Below are 25,340 nucleotides of genomic sequence, written 5' to 3' on the forward strand. Positions count from 1 at the left end.
GGTGGCTTCAGTTTCACACATTTTTCTTCGTACTAAAATTGTTGGTGTGTTTCATGGTCCCTATTGCCTCTCTGTGCAGCTTTCCGTAGTACCTGCTCGTGGCAGCCGGGACCTAGGTCTTACCAATTCGAACCTAGGGTTCCACCGGCTGCAAAGCGCTTTTCACGGTAGCTTATTTGTCTGTTTCCTTTTACAGTTACGCTAATGGTGTTCCAGTCGTTTTTCCACTGTTAGTGTTGTTGTGTTCACATGTGTGGCTCCACAACTGCGTTCTATTATCTAAAGTCCAGCTCTTTCCTGCGATTTGTGAACTTTCTTGACCTTTCTTCTGGACTACAACATCAGCTGCTTCTTTAATGAATGGCACGAAAACGTAGGATCATTACTTGGTGGTCTTAACGCTCTTCTTTCTACGGACGAATATCACTTTTTCAGCAACGCAGTAAACAGATAACCCAGTACTACATCGAGGTACTCTGGTTCACAGATCTTCCTGACTAGCAAACGTTTCTATGACGCCACACTTTTGCTGCAAACGGTAATTTAAAACTCAGTGTAAGTAACAGTCCATGTGTGAGGGTTCTCATTATGCAGTGTGGCCGCAGCTACCGCTTCCTTTCAAAAAGACAAGTGTACACAGAAACTGCAAATTTACCATCTACCTCTCCCTGCACGGCGAGCTGAAACTTCAGAGTAATTTTATTAAGGTGTTCTTGAAAATGGCCTAAATTCTCTATGAATTGACTCTATATTAAGAACCCAGACGTTCGTTCCTTTTGACAGCATTTCTCTGTACATGTTCTTAGAATTTCCTCACAAAGAAGTTTGCTGGAATAGGGCTTAAGGAGGTCGCCAATGACACGTTATCCCCATCTGCAGCAGAGGCGAACACTATAGGACTTCGTTGTAGCAAATGTGAATTTATTCGCCTTAGCACCAACAACATTAACATCACTGAAAGTTACGGTTGCTGATAGACACAAACAAGGACAATATTTCGTGTCTCACATTATTTTAACCTACAAGGAATTTTCAGAACAACGCACGCTCCGTACGCTCCATATTTATAGATTCATTCTGGAAAGTGTTTCACTCTTTGCAAATAATTTCCACATGTTGTTAATAAACTTTATTTGACTAGATAATTGTTAACAAATTTATTACATCAATACAAAACCAGTAAATAGTATGTGCAATTACTTCTGCGCCATTTTCTTCAAGCCCTCACGGAATTCTTTGAGGGTTTCTCCGTATTTTGGGTGGGAACTTTCAACACGTGGAAGCCACTGCTTGATGTTAGGCTGCTTCGTAGGGTCAATTCCACTTTCTGGAGCAAACTGAAAAGAGAGGTGACATCAGCACTCAAATACTTTTTGAACATAGATATTTTGATTGCCTAACTTAACTAATATTTCTGAGTTTCATAGACCTTTTTGGGTGATGATGCCGCTCAGACCTTAAGGAGATTTGTACTGACCTAATGCGAGAAAGTTTGAACGACATCAAACCCTCAGGAAAATTAACAAGTACTTCTTAGATAGGTTGTTCGTAATTTCTTAATTTCTTAAAAGTTGATTTGATAGCTTCACGTTACCTCCAACGCTGAAAGAGAAGTAGCGACAGCATAATCAGCAAGTGTGATCTTGTCTCCAGCCAGCCACTGTTTGCCATCCAGCATTCGGTTTAAAGTCTCCAGACCGTCGTTCACTTTATCGACACTGCTGGGATCCATAGGTTTGCCATAAAATTTTGGCAGCTGTTGACAGAAAATTAACGTGAATGTAGATCGCAGAAACTACAACGACATAGTAAGAACGTGGGTGCAGAAAAGTGCAAGACTTAAAAGATAACTGAAGGTACAGAAAATGAGATAGTGAAAGTAGATAAACGTCATATTTGCTTTACACACCACATCCAAAGATCAATCACGTAACAGAAACGATTAAAAGTGTACTCAGAGACATGATAAGTAATCAGACTAATTATATATTTACTGTGGTTGTGGGGTAGTGAGTATAGTCTCTTACAAGGGGGTCACATACGATAAGGCAGCATTCTTCTGAAATGCGCGTGGCTCAAGCGGACACTTTCGCTTCATATGGCATGTCCGAAATTAAAAAATAAAACTGGTTCTTAATAACGTAATTCAATAAGAGTCATTTTACCCTTATACGACTTCCCCTGTTTCATGCTTAGAGTTGATCCATTGTTAAACATCAGTAGTAAAACAAAAACTACGAGAACAGTCCGTAACTTTAATTAGGCTGTACCCCACCATTACTATGAAATGAATACGGCTAAAGTAATTCTGAGATGAATAATGAAACCTTCACTGTACCAACTGAAGGCCGAGACATGAACAACTGAAACTAATGTTTGTGGACATTCAGCAAGCAGGAGGAGAGTGGGGCTGAGCTCCGCTAAAAAGTCCGTTTTGCACGAGCGACTCTCTGCTCGAAGTCGACTACTTGCGGTTTGTGCGCGTCACGCGACTGCGTCTAAGTCAGCTGCTAATCACATCGCGGGTGGGTTCGGAGTGTCAAGAGTCAGTGACAGAGTGACTGTGGCGAATGTGTTGGTCTAAAATGCTTAGTATTCCGCAGAGAAGGGTGGTTGTAGTGACAGCTATTAACTTGACACACAATTTTCAGCTCCACATTCGACATGTTAGCCCGTAATTGTAGCAAATGACCTGAAGATGGGCAGACGGCCCGAGACCGGTCATATGAAAATAAAGGAAAGCGATTGGGAGACTGCATTTCGGCACTTTTTAAAAATTAAGGTCATTCATCGAAAAAAAGCGTGACACTAAAATAAAAATATATAATTACTCTCTTTCTTATCTAAACGACACTAAAGAAAAGAGGAATATGATTAATTTGTTTGTATGAACGAGAGTAACGTAATACTTACGAAAACATTCAAAATTCTGTTGTACAAATCTTGATCAAAAAATAACCTCTGGTCGACGAGGACACGTTTGTTTACATCCTTCGGGTAGAGTGAGTCATCCTTCGCGTACTTTGAGATGAGGTACATGGCAATGGCACGGCTGTTAACAGAGCACCAAATCGTTATAAACGTACAAGCTCAGATACATATAAAGTCTATGCTATCGCTGCACATTCAGGCACATAGTGAGAGTCTGGTGTTCATTCATTATGTCTACATGATTCCCTGCTGAATATCTCTACAAATATTCTGTCATTGTCTTTCTAAAGGCGAAAAGTTCAATGCAACTTATTTTAGCAGCAAACTTTACCTTACCAATGTAATCACAGCTATAATTGCATCACGACAGCAAGCGGTTTTTGAAGCCAAATGGTAATAACAAATATGCTGCAACCATCTGTGATTACATGTCTCAGTTGGAAACCGAAAATGTTGACTCATAGTGAAATTATTTATACAGTACATCTATTTAGTATCCTGTACTGAAGTGTGAATGAATTGCATAAGGCGTAATACCTGTGATATTTAGTGAACGAGTCAGAATATCTAAACAAAATATTCTGCAAATCACTGTATGCAGAGGGAAATGTAATTGGAGTTAATACTTTTAACTATTTCTCAGAGACTGAATTTTTGCTTGCCGTCAATAGATTTACATATTTTTCAACGAATATTTTATGTCACCAAAAATATGTAAATTTTATGTGCGTGCAAATGTACATGTATACTTTTCGTAATTTAAGTACCATTCCTTCAATGCTAATTTACTTGGAAACGTTGCAGCGTATCTAATTTCTTTCTTCACAGTTATTTCTCTGCACAACGTACCCTGTAATACTCTTACAAGCTTTTCAGACTGTTTCTGACCACCCTGTACGCTAGTGAAACTGACGTTTGAGTTAATTTCATTCTCAACCCGATTGAACACTCCGCCATTAGTAGCACTGCATATAACTGATATTCATAAACTGACAAATTACAATGATTTGTCACTCATTTACTAGAGATTAAAAATTATAATGGTTAATTTCGTGATATTCAAGATGGAAGAGTAGCCATCATCTCCTTCAGGGAAATAACACAAAAAAAAAAAAATTGCAGGTAAGGTGTCAGGGATGTTTCCCTAAAACTATCCTTATAATTTAACCCCTCAAACCAAAAACCAAATCAGGAAAAGAAAAAAAAGGAGATAGTATACTGAAAATTCTCCTTTCTCCCCTTCATAAGTAAATGGCACCAAAAGAGAAAAAACTAGATCTCTGGCTGAAAAGAGCTTAAGGGGAGCCGGAGGTGCCTATGCTGCCCATGTTAAAACATTTTTGGAACATTTATGAATAAACTACCAAATAGAAAAATTTGAATTTTTTTTAAAATATAGAGTGGTTTAGTATTGCAGTTATGACAGAGGGATTTTGGAGTATCTTTTCTAGTTTCCTTCCAATTTTTTTTTATTAATGACCCAAATTATTTTACAAACAATTGCTTTATAATTAAACTGAAGTGAAACTACTGAACATATTGCCAAATGGCTGTGTTACAATGTAAGTTTGACCACTAGGAGTGCTGTATAAAAATTTCATCTCTCTAGCGTGAATGGTTTTTGAGAAAATGTTCCTTATATTCGAAAAATTCTAATTTACGGGAAATGTCTATCAAAGTTTCTCAATACATTCCTGCACTATAGGATGGATTATCAGGGTTTTCTTCTTCATCCTCCAAAAGCTTCCTCTTCTGTCTTCTTTTCTGGCCAGTTGTTCCGTCGTACTTCATATGCCTTTCTCTTCTTTCTGCTCCTCTTATCCTTTCTCTGTCAATATTTCTTAGTGCTCGTACAGTGTTCACCCCAGCTGTAAATCCTAATGCCTTCAGAACTTCACACTTCACACTGTTCCCTTGGTTGTAGGTTGCTATTGCATCATAAATGCCAAAGTGCAGTGTTTTTATGCTTACAAACATCCTTTTAGGAATCACTTTCCAAATCAAATTGTTTACGCTCTCATTAGGATTCTTCGTCTTTCCGTGTAGACATTTGTGTAACAATTCTGGCTGTGCTAAGTCATGAAAAATTGGTTTTATTGTTCCCTCCTGATTCTTGTAAATACTGCATACTACCAGCTTTACACAAGAAGTAGAATACTACCAACAACAGGCGCAACACTGAACTAATTCGAAACGGTAAACCGCAAAGAGACGATGTTCCGCGCTCTTATTCATTGTAGTATCGCAACTTGGTATTAGTGTTAATTTTCTTTTCCCTACGTTCTTCCTCTTCTTATATACACGGTTACTAAAACGTGGCATCGTAACCAGAACAAAAGTGTACGACAATATTAAATGGAGGTAGATGTTCGAAATTCTGAGGACAATAGGAGTAAGCTGTAGCGAAATACGGGTAATATTTGTCACAGAAAACAATGTAGCCAACCCTTGCACACTCGCTGTATGCGGTACATAAGGCGCTGTATGCGTAACAGGCCGAGAAAATCCCAAGCAGTTCGCCAGGAAGTCACGAGAGGGTGTTAGATGCATTCAGCGACCGCCCATTTCCTCTGAAGGCGTGGGGGAAAATGGTAATAACTCCAGTTCTAGGGCGAGTAGAACAATAATTCAAAGTTTACATTAAAGAGGAATGTTCCCATTAATTTTCGGTAGCAAAAAAAAATCGAATTTTTTTTGGATTTGACCAACTCCGGCTCCCCTTAAGCTTTCCTGAGTGAGACCGAAAGATGAAAAAAAAATCAGGCTTTGTGGTGTCACCTCCAGACACCACACTTGCTAGGTGGTAGTTTTAAATCGGCCGCTGTCCATTAGTACATGTCGGACCCGCGTGTCGCCACTGTGTGATCGCAGACCGAGCGCCACCACAAGGCAGGTCTCGAGATACGGAATAGCACTCGCCCCAGTTGTACGGACGACGTAGCTAGCGACTATACTGACGAAGCCTCGCTCCTTTGCCGAGCCGATAGTTAGAATAGCCTTCAGGTAAGTCAATGGCTACGACCTAGCAAGGCGCCATTAGTAACATTGCATGTATCTAAAGAGTCTCACTTGTATCGCCACAATCTGCAGATGTACCAAAAGGATGGATTAAAGTTAAGTGTTCCAGAAGCTACGTACTTTTCTTTATAGCATTCATTACGTATCCTGTTTCAGACCTCACGCCCATCTGCGTGAGCGTAGCGCGTGCCTTTCGGCTTCCTCTCATTGTGTCTAGGCTGTCTTGTCTAGACACAACAGGCTTTTCATAGTTCATAAAGTGCAAGTAACCCTGTAGATGTCACTTTCATAAGGGTAAAATCTTTGGAACGAGTATCACCTTATTAAAAACGTGTAGTATTACATGTTTAGTAGAAGAAACTGTTTCTCATTACAAGAAAATTTACAGGTGTCGATGATGTGTATTTGGCTGAATTTTAAGTGCGTGCCTTTAATTCAGTTCTATTGCCGAATTAAAGAAAAGTGGTGAAAGGAAAATAACAGCAGTGAAGCAAGTGAGTTTTTAACACCTTTTGAAATCTCTCGGAAAGACGATTAACGTGGCGTTACGCTTGTTAATGTTTACGTTGATATTGTCTGCAAAATTTTTGTAGAATCATTCTGGGCCTCCTTAGCTTGCATGGTGCTAAACGATTCTAGCCTAGCGTGAGGAAGGTGTGTATCAATTGCAACATCTTGCTTTGCTCATATTCAGAAGATAGTGTTGCTGGTCGCTGATGGAGAAATTCATTACCATGACTTTTTCATTTATCGCATGAGATGCCTGTGACACTGGATTAAACAAAGACCTGTGTGGTTGCTCTCCGAGGACGAGATGCTACCAATCAGACAATGGCCAGTTGCTAGACGCTCCCCGTTTTCAGGCGTGAATGCTCTGATGACGCGAATTTCTCGCTGATCCACTCACGTAGTACTTTTAATCGAGCCAGGAAGGCACGACCGCTGTATAAAACTGGAGCACATACGCACACTTGCAGCTCCCTGTAATATGTAGTTGACATACTGTTACGCAACTGAAGGGATTTTGCTTTTAGACCCCTCAGATGTGGTAGGCGGTGGAGTTTTAATCAGAGACAAGTCTAGAAACCTCAGAGAACAATGCACCTACAGAACGGTGTGTCTTATGACCAGTGTTGGCGATAATTGGAATGGTGTACAAACGTTCTCCTGACGTTATTCATCAAACTCAATTCATGTGTCTTCTTCTTACTTGAAACTAAAGCAAAATAAAATTAATTTTTCTGCACATTAATTCGGACAGGTCTGTGTGTGTGCGTGTGTGTGTGAGTGTGTGTGTGTGTGTTTGATGTGTAACCAGAAAAAATGTTCGTTATTAAGTAGGTGAAGATAGAGGTCGACCAAATGGTGGCTAAGTTGCAACAGATTTGTAGTACTGTGTATACCTATACACATATTTAATCTCACTCTCAGGAAAGACAGCCGCCCGGGGTAGCCGCGTGGTCTAGGGCACTTTGTCACCATCCGTGCTGCTCCCCACGTCGGATGTTCGAGTCCTCCCTCGGGCGTGGGTGTGTGTGTGTGTTGCCCGTAGCGTAAGTTAAAGTTAGATTAAGTAGTGTGTAGGCATAGGGACCGATGACCTCAGCAGTTTGGTTCCATAAGACCTTACCACAAAGTTCCAATTTTTCAGGAAACACATGCCCTTACATCCATCGCACATGTGATAATTATATCTGGGAAGACATTTATCATCGTCTTCGTCACTATTCATAAGTTTAAAATAGATTTTATGTTGCAAGGCGTCACTACTGATAGTCAAGTTTCATTTAGATATGACTAATTATATTGTCACGATTTCGTAGATGTAAGAACTGCAATCACAGTATCATTACTACGTTTCTATAATTTTCTTTCTGTTATTTATTGGCTTGTAGGTCACTACTAGTACAGCCATCTACGTTCTACTTTTAATCTTTAGCTCTCAATTCTGAAAACTGCGTAGTATGTTTTTGGCTGGTTTAGGTGGGTCGAATAAAAATTTTTGGCTTAGGTGCATGTAAAGATATAGTTAGTTAGAAACGAACGTTCAAAACTAGACAGTATGAGGTAAGACATTACGTCAGTTAAAACAAAATAGAGATAACACCGAAAAAGAAAATACACACCACATAACTAGATAATTAACTGATTTACTTAACTGACAGAATATACTTGCTGCATAGGTCGTCGAAGAATCAGTTGCACTTAACTGCGGTTTACATGCTGTCTGAACCATGCATGATTGAAGGTCATTTGTGCTATAGTGGATACAAACTTTCTGCCATAAAAGGTCTTCGTGCACCAAGGTTTGCGTCGTGTTACATGGTGATATGCAGCCATACTGACGATCTCTTGCTTTCGAGCACTGTGCCCGTTCTTTGTTCCGTTCATCTCATATTAGTCGTCTATATTTTTGTAGAAAGACGTCAGACGATACTTAAGTATGTTTTTTTTTTTGCCCTCATATGTTGCCAGTTTGGACAGACTATCTGCTGTTTAGTTTCCATTCATCCCACAGTGACCATTAATCAAATATACTTTGACTATGCGTTTATTGCTTCGGACTTTTTTCACTAGTGTTACTACTCATCGTTCCTGCGTTGTTGTTCTTTAGCAAGGCAAGGGGTGATTTGGAATCGCATGCAGCTTTTGTACTTCCTTCTTTTTTTAATCTATATCTGAAATTAGTACATGCAGTCACGATAGTAGCAAAGGTCAGATTTCTTTCTCATAAAACTCGTTTCAGTTCTTTTCATTTAGACTAATTTTAACAAACGTGACCGCTCTCACTTAGAGTATAACGAAACCGGAGTTAAGATTTAAGTTCTTCGAGCTTATTTTTGCCCCTGTTTCGCTTTAATGTACCGTATATTGTTCTTTATAAACCTCTCTGTTTTGCGAGCCAGGAGACTGTTTACCAAGTACTTTACTTGTTTCCAGAACTGTTAAAAAACATGGAGCTTGTACAGTACCTGCTACGTCAATTTGTCGACACCGTTTACATATTCACGTTTTGAAATGTGATTGTAGTTCCCATTTGGTCACACGTAACTATTTCAGTGAAACGTCGTGAGCTCTACCAAGGCCGTAAATGACTTCTTCCAATGTACTTGCTAGACTGAACAACTACTATACCGCTAACTTTATTACTGAACAGCTAAAAGAGACATAAACTTATTTTTTCAGTTTAATATTAGTTTTCATCAGTATCAGATCCACTTCCCAAAAAGCTTTTATTGTTTTGCTCCATCCAAGTCGATCATTATGTAACAGTCAGTAAAAATTTTACACGTAATTGTAACTCATAATCAGTGCTTACCTTTCAGCAAGATACAGGCCATTTTCTTCCAATGCGGGAACAGTGTGTTGAGGAACTTTCTGAAATGATCGAGAAACACGTAGTACCTCAAATTTGTTTAAGCAACATCTGAGACGACACTGACACTGAAGTATGAACTAATAAATAAAGCATACGATTCAGATATTCGTATAACCTTTGCGTGAAATATGTATCAGGAAATGAAAACACAACAATGACAATTTCCGGTGTAGAAAAATTTCCGCTACCAGTTACAGTAAAAGATTACTTATTCGTTACACGACCAGTTTCGGGTTTGTGCCCATCCTCCAGTGTTTATACATTCATGTACATGTTTATATTGTTGGAGATCACTGTATAAATACAAAGAAAATTATTTGCTGGTGAATAAACAGATACACGTGGAACAATTGTAAGTGGCAAGCCAGCACTTATCGAAAATACATCTGTACTTACATAAAGATGAAACATCATTATTATAATTACGGTGTGGTGACAGTTTTTCCACTTAGTTGCACATTTGTTATCATTTTCACGTCCATGTTTCAGTTTTATAAAATTTATCTGCATATTTCACTATTGCGACGTGCACTTGTGATATACACTGTGTTTACGTAGGAACGTGTAGGCTATGGTCAAAGAACTTAGGCGTAGGAGGTGTATAGATAACGAATAAATAATATTTTATTGTGACTGATAGCGGAAATTTTTCTACTCCTTATAAAGGAAGAGTCATGGAGTTCAACAGCATCCACTGTGGATAAAGTTCACTTAAGGACAATTTCTGGTTTGTATATTCATTGCTGCATTTGTCATCTTCATAAATGGCAGAATATTATACTGACAAATGAGAAGTGATCTCCAAATGCCACGGTAGGTTATGAGATACGTTATTCATTTTCTTATGATAGAAATATGAGCAACGGGACTTATGTAGCAGTCTTGTTGAAGAGAAAACTGTAGCTAGAGATGTCAATCGACCTAAAAGTCATTTGCATGATATTCCCACATAGGTAAGGTAATAAACGATATTTCAGCACATTTTATGGCGGCAGTATCATCGAAGCGAAATTTATATCACACTTAATCTCCACAGTCACATAGGCCCTGAGTATTTGACAGGCAGCAGATCACTGGTATGCCATGAGTACCTGGACCTCAAGGAAGTCGTTGCTGTCAGGATGAAATGATGTTGTCAAAACAACACTTATTCCATGGTTGCAGCCACGGTAAAATTTTATTTGTAAAGGCAGATACATGAGCTACTGACCAACAACTAATTCTTAAATTCTCTGACAGTGAACATCGAAATTCAGTCTACCACCACCACCACTATCACACTTTAAATTACAGGTGCCTTCCTGCTAAACTTTCCAACGCCAGAAATCTTGTATCCAGCCAAGATGACAGTGGCTCAGACGCCGACTGCGAAATGATGGAAATTCCCAGGTAGCGTCCAGCCAGAGGTAACCACTGCATCAGAACACTTATCGATGTTACGAAGAAGTAGGTCTGCAATGACGCCACTGGAAGGTTCACCGCTTGTACCACGTGGGCTCATCCCACAATGCAGGAAAGTCCGATACAAGTGAGGTCGCCAGACGAAACTGGTCCTTTCCTAGGGAAGTTTCAATAGCGCCCCACTCTTTGACAACTAAATCCGACCTGACACATTCCCTCCTACCATATTTAGCCGGCTTCTACCTATCCCCTGGCGATTTTTCCATCCCTCCAGGCCCATCCCCATCCCCCTCTTTTCTCTCCTCCTCTTGACCTTGAAATACCTTCGTCAAACTATCTATTCCTGATACTTTCGTACCATTGTCCCACATTAGCCTTATCCTCACAAACCAGCCCACCTGTACCCAGCAGCCGTATCAAAACTAACTACCCAAAAGGACCAAGCCACCTTCTCCCTCCCTATTACTCCTTCTAATTGTAGGTCTCTCCCATAAAAGTCTAATACAGTACATTATTGATTTTAACTTTCTCGCAACTCAGTTTTTAAAAATTTCGTACACAGCTTTCCTGTGCGATTGCAAATGTGATCAGTGAAAAATGTCCTTACATGTATTTAAGAAAATTGTACACAATTCATGCTTTTAAAATCTACATCCCATCTTTGTATCCAAGTTCGTTTGGTGAAAGAGCAGAGTATTATTCCACTGCCAGCCACGTTCACCACTTGGGGGCTGATGAGTGCTTTTATCCCCTGCCAGCCCGCGTCTTCGTGGGGAGATAACAATAAAGCAAAGAAATGTAGCTGGCAGTTCGCAGCTGGATTGAAAGTTTCCGTTGCTTCAACTAGAGCATTACTAGGAATCTAGACTGTTGGGACAGCATACGAGTGTTAGATTTTGCAACACTTTACTCGCGTGCTGTGGATTAAATTGGCTTATGGTTTTGTACTTGAGTAGAACCCTTTCAATATCCGGTTAGTGTTAGCCTGCGCCGACCACACCGCTTCGCAGAGTCTGCATGTGTTTGCAAGTTATCGTACACCCGCGTATAAAGCGGAATCGACCACCAGATGTCACGAGAGAAGGCCCCTCCATTATAAAAGGAGGCCAGCAGTACTGTGTTGCCAGCAGAGAAGCACTAACAGCAGAATGGGCTGGTCAGGAAAGTTTAGGGACATCGAAAATGGATTAATCAACACATATCTGAGTAACAAGTGGATCAGGGTCATTTCGACGCTTCTAAGGCTGTTGAGATCGACCACTGGTGATGTGATTTTGGACTGGAAACGCGAAGGAACAACCACAGTTAAACTAAGACCAGGACCTCTCGTTCTCAGGGACAGAAACCAAGCAGCATTGCTGAGAGTGGTTGTAAAAAAATCCAACATATCAACAGAAGGAATCACTCGTGAGTTTCAAAGTGCTAACAACAGTCCATCTGCCGCCGCGAGCGTGCGTAGGGAGTAAAGAAGTACGAGCTACAATGAGCGAGCAGATCCAGAAAGACCACACATTTGTGAAGTCAGTGCTAAGAGACAGTTGAGGTGGTGTTAAGACCGACGCCACTGAACGGTGAATGTATGAAAACGAATGACTTGAAGTGGTAATCCGATGGAAGGCTTAGCGTTTGGCGAATGCCTGGAGAACGTTACCTGCCATCGTGTACAGTAGTACAGTGAAATGTAGAGGAGGCGTTGTTACAGTATGGGGGTCCTTTTTTGGGTTAGGTTGTGGACTCATAGTTGCGCTTAAGAAAACACTAAATTTCGAAGAAAGTGAACGCATTTTATTGTTGAGTAACAGTTGGGAGACGTTAGTTGTTTCTATCGGCATGACAATGCACCCCGCCATAAATCCACTACTGTGAGCCAGTGGTTTGTGGACAATAACGTTTCTGAAATGGACTGTCCTGATCAGAGGCCCGAAGCGAAGCAAGTGGAACACCTCTGGAATGACAAGGAAAGTGGACTTCGATGCAGACCCTAGCATCCAACAATACCGTCTTCTCCAGTTTTGGCTGTTGAGGAAGATTAGGCTGGCACTCCTACACAGACATTCAGACGCCTCACTGAAAGCGTCCACTGACAACCACTGACATGGTCCTGATATTTTTTTTAATCAGTGAATCGTTGCATTCAGAAATGAACACTTGACACTACAACATGAGAAAGGAGTGCGTAATAGTGACGTTACGTTTTGGTACAGGGTGACGGCGGCCTATGAGTACGTCCATAAAACAGTGAGGTGGCCGACCTCGTAGTATTTTAAAGCAGCAAGTGTTTATGTGGGATCAAACTGCAGTGAATGTTTACAAATCCCGAGAGAGGTAGTTGTTATCTTTTTTTAATGAATTGTTTCTTGTTACTGGGCACATACATGTTCGTTCCAAATCTGTAAAAGCAATGTACAGTGAAAGCGCTGCAGCGGTGCGCGCATTGGTTGGTCAGTTCTTCGTGAGTAGGTGCGGGTGAGTGCTTGTGAGGCCGTTGGTGCACTGTCCAGTGAGTCTGCTCACACTTTTGTACCCAAAAGAGTAAAATTTCCTGGTAAAATAAGTGATTTGCAGAAAATGCTATTGTAGTTGTGAATACGCTTCTGTGCGAATGTTGGAGAACGACAATTTGGGGCAATTAATAGAGACAGGGAACTGAGGAGGAATAGACACCGATCCTCTCAAGTAACCTGCGCCTGAAGGGTCGCTTCTTTATTATTTAAAATACCGTCTCTCGAGTCCAGCTACTATTTTACCGCAATTTCAATCCAATGTTGATGGCTTGAGAACGAACAGAAACCTGATTACTATTCCTGGAATCCCACCGATTCTTTGATAATCAAATCCGATATGCATCGTAAATAAAAGTAACATGGTTACACGGAAAAACTAGGTATCATTAATTTGAACCATCAGTGGTGAAAAATATTAATATCCTCATTTCTAGAATTGTGAATAACGGAGGACGTCAAATGCTTTTCAGACTGATGAATACTGATCCCGTATTAGTTGGAGATAGCCACTGTTATGAAAATGCGTTCGTTCAGGCTCTAGGGAGGTCGTTGGTACCTGGCAGAGGTGTGACTATTTATCGTGGCAGTTGTTCGGTCCGTTCCTATGTTTACCACTCATCTTCCTATGTTTACCATTCGTGGTGTTGTCCTCATGTCTTCTTCCTACCATTTCAACGCTATAGCATCTAATACTGACCCTACGACTTATCTTAGAAGATAGGTTAAGGAAAGGCAAAACTACGTTTCTAGCTTCTGTAGAGATAGAAAAAGCTTTTGATAATGTTGAATGGAATACTTTTTCAAAATAAAATACAGGGAGCGAAATACTACTTACAATTTGCACAGAAACCAGATGGCAATTACAAAGAGTCGAGGGGCATGAAAGGAAAGCACTGGTTGAGAAGGGAGTGCAACAGGGTTGTAGCCTATCCCGATGTTATTTAATCTGTATTTGAGCAAGCAGTAAAGGATACAAAAGAAAAATTAGGAGTAGGAATTAAAATCTACGGACAGGAAACAAAAACTTTGAGGTTTGCCGACGATATTGTAATTCTGTTGCAGACAGCGCATGACCTGGAAGAGCAACTGAACGGAATGGACCGTGTCTTGAAAGGGGGATGTAAGATGAACATCAACAAAAGCAAATCGAGGATAATGAAATGTAGTCGAGTTAAATCAGGTGGTGCTGAGGGAATTAGATTAGGAAATGAGACATACAAAGTAGTAAATGAGTTTTGCTGTTTGGGAAGTAAAATAACTGATGATGGTCGAAGTAGGGAGGATATAAGATGTACACTGGCTACGGCAATGAAAACGTTTCTGAAGAAGGGAAATTTGTAAACATCGAGTATAGATTTAAGTGTCAGGAAGTCTTTTCTGAATGTATTTGTATGGAGTGTAGCCATGTATGGCAGTGAAACATGGAATATAAATAGTTTAGACAAGAAGAGAATGTGGTGCTACAGAAGAATGCTGAAGACAAGGTGAGTAAATCATGTAACTAATGAGGAGGTATTGAACAGAATTGGGGAAAAGAGGAATTTGTGGCACAACTTGATTAGAAAAGGGATCGGTTGGTGGCTCACGTTCTGAGGCATCAAGAGATCACCAGTTTAATACTGGAGGGAAGCGTGGAGGGTAAAAATCGTAGACGGAGACCAAAAGATGAATACGCTAAGCAGATTCAGAAGGATGTAGGTTGACGAAGTTATTCGGAGATGAAGAGTCTTGCACAAGATAGAATAGCATGGAGAGCTGCATCAAACCAATCTCTGGACTGAAGATCACAGCAACAACAACAGTATATGATTTTCCATAATGTATTCCTCTTACGTGAAATCAGCCGGAGTAATCACCTACCCGACTATATGACGCGGACAGCAATAAAGACAATTTGATACAAAAATTCAAAACAAAAAATAGCATATCGACCAGAGACATAAAATGTGAGATAACCGCAAAGTAGAATACTGAAGAATGTGAGGACAGAAATGGAAAGTTTAATAACTGACGTATTAGGAATCGGCGAAGTGAATTGACCAAGCAGAGGAGTTAAAGCTCAAGGATACAACGGTGTAGATTTCATACTGGAACAAAACTGCTCTACATCGAATATTGTATCCCACGCTCCAAAGTATTAACGAAATATAATTATACGCTATTTGGAAAGAAGACTATAACAGCTTTCAGATGACTTATTCGAGTTTGGAAGATACGAGACACAGATATGAGAATACGCCAACTGTGTACAGAGTACTACTAATCGCTTTCATTGACACTGAGGGAGCATTTGATAATATAAAATGAGATGCTCTGGTTGGAACCCTCAAATACCTAAAAGCAGATTACGGAGACCGAAGACTAATTCACCATTGAAACAAAAACCAAGCAGAAATTCTAGACAGACACAAAATGAATGTAAAGATAAGAAAATGAATAATGCAAAAATATGGATCTCACCAGTACTGTTTACTACATACATAGAGCAATAAAATTTGCATTTTCAGACTTCTAGTAATTAAAAGTACATGTAAACAAACAACGATAGCTAAGAAAGTACAGGTCAGAGATTGTTATGTTATTGTGACAGAAAGTGTTTGAAGTAAGTAAGCTATACCGTCCACAATACGAAAGTTGAGGCAATACTTAACCAGGAAAGGTCCTTTTGGAGTTGGTGTGTCCTTGCCTTAGAACTTACTCAGATTTGGTGGAGATACAATTTACGCGGACTCCAACCACGGGGCAATATGGCATTTTTCACGTACACATATCGTTGTCAAATGCTAAAGAAGCTAGAAAAAAAATCCCAGTGCCGTCTCTGGGTTGAATCACAGACGTCTGAACTTTTAGTCTAACAGTTACATATTGAACCACCGCGACACTTTCCTATTACTAACACACCGTTAAAACGGGTCCCGGCTGGGTTGGGAAGTTTCTTCGCTCAGTGACTGGGTGTTCTTGTCATCATCATTTCATCGTCATTCGGGAACTGGAAGACTGGAATGTGAAATGACTGGGAATTTGTACGGGCGCTGATAACGACGCCTTTGAGCGGCCAACAAACCAAAAGTCATCATCATGATTGTTACAATGGCAATGGCCTGGCATTTTCTCACTCGGTGTCCAACTGCTGAACTTGAGCTAAGATTCCTGTTGTTTCACTGATACTTTAAAATCAACACAGTGGAAAGCACAAAATCGTCACTCGACTCTACACATCTGGAATACACCTCTCATGCCAGCACGGGAATCGGACCACTGGTGTCACATCTGGCAATAGCGTTTATGGGCTCAATGGAGTCATAACCAAGCCTTCCCAGTATTTATTTTCTCATCTAAAGAAAATAAAATAGTTTGCTTTTATGCAGTTTTTCATTTCCCAACGCATGTCAAAATATTTTTGCGCTCTAGAAGCATATAATTTTGTTATCAGTTAACACATACATTACCTTCAACATTTCAGGCGACTTCATGTCAGTACCATTCACTATTTTCAGGTCAGCTCCGATTATACCAGCCACCAAACGTACAAGACGACATGGAGGACTCAAAGGGTTGTTATAAAGAGTCGGGGGAGCCATTGTCGTACCTAAAAATAAAGTGAACATTAAATGAGTAATTTCCACAACAGTAGCCAAATTCCTCAGAAAATTTGCGAGTTTTGTATATTGTGTGGTAAAGAGAAGAATAAAAACAGTGGTTCTGTTAAAAAAATGAAAACTAAGGTCTGATGCTGTGCGGCGTAGCTTGTAGTGGCATCATTAATTGTGGACAAATTTTCTGTTTGACATAAATCTCAGTACCTTCCGTCCAATAGCGATAATCGAATAACCTCTAACTATACGCTAACTTCGGGCAACGACCTTGCTGTCGTGGATACGCCGGTTCCCGTCGGATCACCAGTTAAACGCTGTCGTGCGTGGCCTGCACTTGTGTGGGTGACCATGCGGGCCACCATGCACTGTTGCCATTTTCGGGGTGCACTCAGCTTCATGATGCCAATTGAGGAGCTACTCGACCGAATAGTAACGGCTCCGGTCAAAGAAAACCATCGTAACGACCGCAAGAGCGGTGTGTTGACCACACGCCCCTCCTATCTGCATCCTCTACTGAGGATGACACGGCTGTCGGATGGTCCCGATGGGTCACTTGTGGCCTAAAGACGGAGTGCCTGCCTGCTACACACTAACTTCAGATAAATTATTTTGTTAAAAAATCTTGAAGTAGGTAGCACTGCATCAATTGTGGGACATATACACAAAAGAATGCTTTGTGTACGTCTCATTCAGAAACAAAAATTTGACTATTATTGTAAGTTAGTAAACATGTTATTCTCTAAGAATACCTTTTTCCAAGTAATAGTTTAATTTAATCTTAAAGTAGATTTTAACTGCGGCAGAACATGATTTCAATAATGTAAGCGAAAAGTGATAAATGGAAGTTTGAGATTAATCTGGCACGTAAAATCTGATACCTGATGCGTTATAGTAACACGTGCGTGAAAAAAAACTGTACATCAGCTTTATGAAATTTATTGTGGTCTGAAGTTCTGACGATTACGGAGTTCTGCACATAAAAATACTATACTGTTAAAACCATACGGTTTCTGAAGTATTAGTCATGCGGTATGCAATGATGTTAACACTCTAACAAAGGATATATTTACTTATATGCGTATGGTGTCTGTTCTTTCGAACATGGTTGTTCATTGATTCTCGGGCAGACTTTATTGACAAACGTCACACTAAGATTGATGTTTTGCAATGCACAGGGGGCATTTAACTTGGAAGCAGTGGTGGGTTAGAGTGCAAACAACTGCGGCAATCACCATTTGCAATGTCTACCTCCATCCAGGTAGGCCACTTCCTTATGCTGAATTGTCTACCTTAATAGGGTAGTCTCCTAAATGAACTAAATTGATAATTAACACAAATGTAACAATCCATACCATTAAACTAAATTCATTTGATAAAAACGGTATCTGTTTATTAAAGTACTTGAACAACAAACCCCGAGTTACTCTGGAAATTACAAAGAGGTATTCATACAAATAAAAATTTACCCAGTACATTAAAATGAGAACTATTTACTAGGACAGCACGTGAGGGTCTCTCAAATTTTATAGGCCTTATGATACAAGCACCTCATGGAATGTTATAACAAAATAATTGCTTAAGTAGTGGTTGTAGCAAATTTTACGGTCGTTCTGTCCTCATATACTTAAAAAATAACATTCGTGAAATTATTGTAAGACAGTACTCTCTGTAGAGCATGCAGAGATTTACAAATGTAAACTAAACACGTCTTGCAAGAAAACTATTCTTCATCTTGGAGCAGATAGTGATAGCGAAGTATAGAAATATGGTGAAAAATACTCTTGATGTGTTTGAAAGAATATCGTCTAAAATTTAGTTTCTAAAATCAGTTGCTTTATATGCTATGTATCTTAAACATTCCGCTTCAAAAAGTATTCAGAAAAAATATGATTTAGTAAGTATTAAAGGTCTTCCACAGAAAGACGACAAAAAATACAATCTGCATGTAACCATCTCTACAATATTACGTTTTCCTTATAATATTCTTAAAGGTTAAACATTTATTAGATGTGCTGGATAAAATACTATGTGTAACAATGTTTTGAAATGGGTGAACAAATAATTTCCGAGGTATCATATTTTTACTGTTTAGTGAAGTATACTTGTAACTTATTATTACTTTTTAGAAGATTATAGCATAGGCATAAAGTGTCAACAAGGGAAAATTCACTGCATCAACTGTGGGACATATACACAAAAGAATGCTTTGTGTACGTCTCATTCAGAAACAAAAATTTGAATATTATTGTAAGTTAGCAAACATGTTATTCTCTAAGAATACCTTTTTCCAAGCAATAGTTTAATTTAATCTTAAAGTAGAGGACAGGACCACAAAAGTTGAAGGGAAAATTAATTGCTGATCGTATCAGAACCATTTATTCAAACATATTACACTTGTCTTCGATTTACTAATAATAATACTGGATGTAATGTGAAACAAACCGACGCTTTTTGTTGTCAGTGGGCGTCGCATGGAAAGCGTGACGAGCAGTAACTGTTTGGGCTAACTCCAGCTACACAACGCAAAAGCGAAATGGCAAATATCTGTCGAAACATTAGAGAAAATGGGCTCGACGACTCTTAGGAAAGACACCCGTATATCTGTACCTGATGTGTCTTCTCAGACAAAGTGCATTTTAGTGTATGGGTAGCACGATGTCACACTTTTTCTTAGGCTCGAAGTAATGAACAAAACGGAAAAGTTAATTTTGCCCGTATCGTATTGCAAGTGTTTGACACTCCAACTACAGCCTGATTTTTCTTTTTCGTATTAAACTTTACAACACCGTTTTCTTTTTTTTTGTATTTAGTCGCATTTATTCTGAAATGTATTCTAGAATCACAAGGGCGACCTCAAAAGTACTTCACTGAAAAACTTCTGTGTCACAACTCCGCATATCCGTTGCGCTGCTCACATAACCTCCGATTTCAGAGGCTGAGTTGCTCCCTCACTTGCTAGAGAAGTCTCTTGCACGCTCTAATGTATAAGTTCGTCCACAGAACCCTACCGTCTCAACACTTGAATGTAAGTAACCCTATAGAAATACCTATACATGTATGTCTTTTGCGACTTCTGTAAAAAGGGAGAGTAATTAGAAGGTTTAGATAAAAAGGAAGAGACTCCTCTCTCCTTATGGCCAGACAAAAAAATAGCAGAGAATCCAAATATTTGCTAGAGATAAGCGTATCTGCATTATCTCTGAGATTGTCCGTGTACCTTTGTTACGACTATTTGCTCTGACTACACACAGATGATGTAACAAGTCATTTTCATCTTCCAACCTGCCGTTGGTATATGGAGTACTTGATTAATATTTTTAACTGACTGAATTGCACTGACCTTACATAACAACTATCGGTACTTATTGAAGAGTTTGTGTAGACTACTGGTTTTCCATTGGGCTGGTGTCTGTTTAGCAGTCTGACAAGTCTGTGGTGAACTGACGTTCTCAAAATCTGTGCAAATTAGGATAAACTTTCTTTACACGTTGCTGAAATGATGAGAAATCTAGGGCGAACGAATCCAAGGAAGTCACGATTTTTTAAATGTATAAAATAAATGCTGTAGGCATAGTTCCTTAAAGTGCCATGCATCGAGGTTTTCTTAACTTATGAACACATAACACCCAGAAGGGCAGAGAGCATCAGATATTCAGATAACGACTCTTATTCTCGATCTCTGTGAACTGCCTGTAAATCTAGATCCCACTACACAACTGCCGGGAATATGGTTAGTACTACGATGACTGATACTTTGGTCTGAATTTGAGCTGACATACGACAAAGAGGTACACCAGCGTACGGTTGCCTACAAAATACACATCACACAAGGCCTCATAGACGAGATTTGACATACGTACGAGCAATCCTTTCTTTACCTTTTTCTGTCAGCGAACGTAAAAGAAGTAGAATTAAACTCTATGGTACTCAGTATTTCCTTTCACGATAGTTTGAAGATACAGAGTAACTAAAACAAAATTGCCCTGTGAAACCTTATTAGTCTGATAGGCTAAAAAGTCTGACAGTTGGTAAATTATCCTAGGCAGTTAACCGGAGAATTGTTCTTTGCAGAAGATGCTTGAAATATTCAATGTTGACTTCGATGACGTCTTGAGTTCGATTTATCAAATTTTGATGAACACTTAGAGCCTCTGCCTGAGAGACGTCAGCAATAATGTTTGCAATGTCTGCCTGTACCTATTATCATATGTTTGGATTATTTGAGAATAGTTGACACCTCAGCTAGCCGGAAAGACAATAATCACAAGGTGAGAAATTAGGCGAGCTTGTGTTCCACGAGATTTTACTACCTTTGTTGATCGTCCTGAACCTCATGAACTCACGACAAGAATGCATGTGGGGTTATACTGTTTCGTCATATTGCTAAAAACGTTTATACAAATGGTAGTTCATCTTCTGTAAGCCGATGAATAAAATGTTTAAACATCGTTCGAGTTTTATTATGACGATCTTTTGTATGATACAAAGTTTGCAAGAAACCCACTTGTTGTGTATCTTAATCGCGTGTTTCTCTTCCCACGTAAGTGCCAGCATTAAGTCCATTAGTGATGAGACTCGTTGTATTTGCCATTAATTACAGTTTTTCAGCTGGAAGCTCCATTATTTATTATAGTTATATGTGTGAAGAAGTGACGAGCTCAACTACCCATCTTTAATTGTGTTAGCAGGTTAAGGAAAGTATCATTCGTACATCTGAAGGGGGCAACTAATGACGTTCCTTGAATGATTCAGAGACTCGCATGTTTGCGATGAGCACATTTTTGGTAGCACAGTGACAATTACTGCGAAGAAACGCAAAGATTGTTTGCAAAAAGAGAGTTATGACTGCTGATACTGTCTTCTTTGAATTCATTTTAGCAAAATCGCCACCAGAAAAGCTTTTTACCAGACAGAGTATTGCAACTCTTTTCAAATTTTATTTTTTCTTTACGATTTATGACGCTGAGCATGTTGTGTAATTAATAAAAACATCGAAATTTGTCCCGTAAGGCGACATCGGTCTAAAGGAGACGACCTCTTCAGATATGAAAGCAGCTTAGGCCATAACCATATGGACTGTTATAGGACTATTGCCGTGAGCAATATAAGGTGGATAAAGTGAAAGGAAATTCTCGTATTAATATTCATTGTATCTAGAAGGCATTTAGAACTACGGGCACGCACTATCGGAAAAGAAGACCTACATGTGGAAAAGCCTCACAATGGTTCTGTAGTTGCTGACTCGAGGCCAAAGTCGGTCGAAAAAGGGCATTTGTGTTTGCTTAAGTTGAAGCATAATCCGTAGGACTTCTGGTATCATTACGTGACTGTTGACGACACGTGGGTCCACGATTACACGCAGAAGACAAAAATGTCAAGTTACTTCCCGACCGTGTAGACTGACGAAAGTAATACGGAAACAGAGAACAGTAAAGGCAATGTTTTTCTTTTGTTTAGCTCACAAGACTGCGTATTTGAAAATGGATTAAATATAACAGACGCCCTTTATTCAATGCAAATTATATACACTGATGTGACAGAAATCATGAGATAGCGATACGTACATATGCAGATGGCGGTAATATCGCCGGCCGGTGTGGTCGAGCGGTTCTAGACGCTACAGTCTGTAACCGCGCTGGAGCTGCCATTTGTACTCAAATAATTCATGCGACAAGGTTTCTGACGTGATTTTGCCCACACGACTAGAATTAACAGTCGTTGAACGCGGAATGGTAGTTGGAGCTAGACGCATGGGACATTCCATTTCTGAAAACATTAGGGAAGTCAATATTCCGAGATCCACGGTGTCAGCAGTGTGCCGAGAATACTAAATTTCAGGTATCACCTCTCACCACGGACGACGCAGTGGTCGACGGCCTTCACTTAACGACCGAGAGCGGCGGCTTTGGTGTAGAGTTGTCAGTGCTAATAGACAAGTAACACTATGTGAAATAACCAGAGAAATCAATCCGGGACGTACGAAGCATGTATCCGTTCGGACAGTGCGGCGGAATTTCGGGTTAATGGCAGCAGGCGACCGACGTGAGTGCCTTTGCTAACAGCACGACCTGACCTGAACCGCCTCTCCTGGGCTCGTGACCATACCAGCTGGACCACAGACGACTTCAAAACTGTGGCCTGGTCAGTGAATCGGGATTTCATGCGGTAAGAGTTGATGGAAGGCTGGAGTGTGGCGCAGACCTCACGAAACCATGGACCCAAGTTGTCACCAAGACATTGTGCAAGCTGGCTGTGGCTCCATAATGATGTGGGCTGTGGTTACATGGAATGAACTGGATTCTCTGGTTCGACTGAACCGATCATTGACTGGAAATTGGTATGTTCGGCCACTTGGACAACATTTGTAGCATTAATGAACTTCATGCTTTCGAATAACGGAATTTTTATGGATGACAATAAGCCATGTTACTACGGCTCATTTGTTGGCGATTTGTTTGAAGAACATTCTAGACAATTTGGGTGAGTCATTTGGCAACCCAGGTCGCCAGATGTGAATACCCTGTGACATAATAGAGAGGTCAGTTGGTACACAAAATCTTGCACCGGCAACACTTTCGTAATTATGAATGGCTACAGAGACAGCATCGCTAATTTTTTCTGCAGTGGACCTAAACGACTTGAGGAGTTCATGCCAAGTCGACATGCTGCACTACGCTGGACAAAAGGATGTTCGACACGATTTTTGGAGGTTATCCCATGACGTTTGTCACCACAGTGCAATGTGGAGAGCTTCAGAACGTTGAGCCTGTTCACACACGGGGCTTAGAGATTGGAACAAAGCGTTTGAAAAAAATCCCTATCTTTCCTTGTCTCCAGAATTGGTCTTACGATTCCTTTCAATATTCTTATCTCAAAAAAACTGTCTGCAAGAGAGATCAATTCGTTGAATGAAAAGGATATCTTCGCAGTAAACAGGTATTATGCAAAGTTCGAAACACATTTCTTGCTGTGGGAACACAAATATTGAAATGTTATTGTATAACACAAATTGAGACCCACGAGGATTAGATTGAAAATTTCGTTTTAAAATGTAGTTGAGATTATCAGTCCACATTCACGATTCTCTAGGAATGAATAATTGCAAAATGGAGTGAAGGAAAATTAAAAGTTTAACGTCCCGTCTACGGTGAAGTCGTTAAACACGAGACACAAGCTCGGAAGACGAAAGGATGAGGAAGGAAATTGACCGTGCCTTTTTCGAAGGAGCCATCCCGGCATTTGCCTGCAGCGATTTGGGGAAATCGTGCAGAACTTAAATCTGGTTGGCCCAATGGGTAGTTGAACGGGCGTCCTCCCGATTGTGAGTCCCCTGCGCTAACCACTGCTCCACCTCTCTCGATAATAATTACAAAAGCTCGGCTTCGAAACTGTGCTGCATCTACAATGAATTTCATTATGAGAACGCACGTTCATATGATTTTGTCGTTTGAGCAGGCGTATCACGTTAAATCAGATTTCACTTTTACAGCCAATTTTCTTTCCTACTAATAGCATGATTCGATAAAAAAAGCTAATAAGTGCGATAGATCAACGGCTCCATCTTTAATTATATCGTCAGCGGCGCTGCTTTAAACACTTATCTTAAACTTCCTGAACAGATAAACCTATAATCATTGGATGAATACATTTTTGTTAATACTGGACCGGCACACATATTTCTTTAAACACAAGATTTTAAAGCGACTTCGAGACAAGTTACTGTGCTTGAAACACGTAATTATTAATATTATGCAGTAAAAAAGTTTAATGTTGTCGCATTACATACCAGATGTGTCTGCGGTTAGCTGGACGTAGCGCTGCTTCTGGTGTCTCACGGCGTCTAAATCGGGATGCGTGGCTACCGCCCGCTTTATAACGCTGGAAGTGCAGCGTCATGGTGACTGCTAACACAAGCACACCGGCACGATAGGACGCGCCAACACCGGCGAGTCATACTCACTATACGTTTCTAGAAAGTTCGCAACTTATCTCCCCACTTATAGCATTATTTTATTTGTGAACAAGTATGTCACACAGTGAGTAATTGACTTCATAATTTTTCAGTCATAATTCTTTCAATTTTTTTGAAGCTTCCCTCAGCTTCTTCAGCACCGATATTCACAAGAGAAATGCTGATAATGATCGTCTGGTGCTATATATAAATTTGCTTCTGCGCATACTTCCGTAACCTATTCCACAATTCCTACAGAACTATATGGGGACTTAGCCACTTTCTGCAGTAGTTACATATACTGCATTTAATAAAATTGTCTTTTTTGCCCTGCAAAGCAGACACGTATAAGCTCTTACGTAAAATAAAACTTCAGTGTTTATAACAGATTTTTTAAAAAAAACAGATGTTGCACTAAACGGTCCATTACTCTGATAATATATATTCGTGTGTGTGTGTTTGTGTGTGTGTCGCCAAATACGTTTCATCAGTTCACTTTCTTACCTTTGAAGTTCTGCATTAGAGTCCTTCCCAGGTTCGAATCCTGCCTCTGGCATGGA

At 40.0% G+C, this 25,340-nt stretch overlaps 1 protein-coding gene across 1 annotated transcript; it reads right to left on the reverse strand.

Moving 5' to 3' along the window:
• Window positions 1-1,114: 1,114 nt before the first annotated feature.
• On the reverse strand, window positions 1,115-24,668 carry LOC124595534 (glutathione S-transferase 1-1-like). Its single transcript, XM_047134302.1, has 6 exons — window positions 24,616-24,668; window positions 16,683-16,822; window positions 9,269-9,327; window positions 2,914-3,052; window positions 1,595-1,756; window positions 1,115-1,337 (listed from the first exon to the last, which is right to left on the reverse strand). The coding sequence occupies exons 2-6, from the start codon at window positions 16,812-16,814 to the stop codon at window positions 1,197-1,199; spliced, it is 633 nt and encodes a 210-aa protein (XP_046990258.1). The 5' UTR covers window positions 16,815-16,822; window positions 24,616-24,668; the 3' UTR covers window positions 1,115-1,196.
• Between the last annotated feature and the right edge of the window lie 672 nt (window positions 24,669-25,340).

This window comes from Schistocerca americana, chromosome 2 (genome assembly GCF_021461395.2).
Source record: "Schistocerca americana isolate TAMUIC-IGC-003095 chromosome 2, iqSchAmer2.1, whole genome shotgun sequence".
Classification (NCBI taxonomy): domain Eukaryota; kingdom Metazoa; phylum Arthropoda; class Insecta; order Orthoptera; family Acrididae; genus Schistocerca; species Schistocerca americana.

Coding starts and splice junctions, on each gene's coding strand:
- LOC124595534 (XM_047134302.1), bottom strand. CDS start 16,814: ATGGCTCCCCCGACTCTTTATAACAACCCTTTGAGTCCTCCATGTCGT. Junction 3,053..9,268: donor GGCCTGTATCTTGCTGAAAG/GTAAGCACTGAT, acceptor CTCTGTTAACAG/CCGTGCCATTGCCATGTACC. Junction 1,757..2,913: donor ACAGAATTTTGAATGTTTTC/GTAAGTATTACG, acceptor TTCTGTCAACAG/CTGCCAAAATTTTATGGCAA.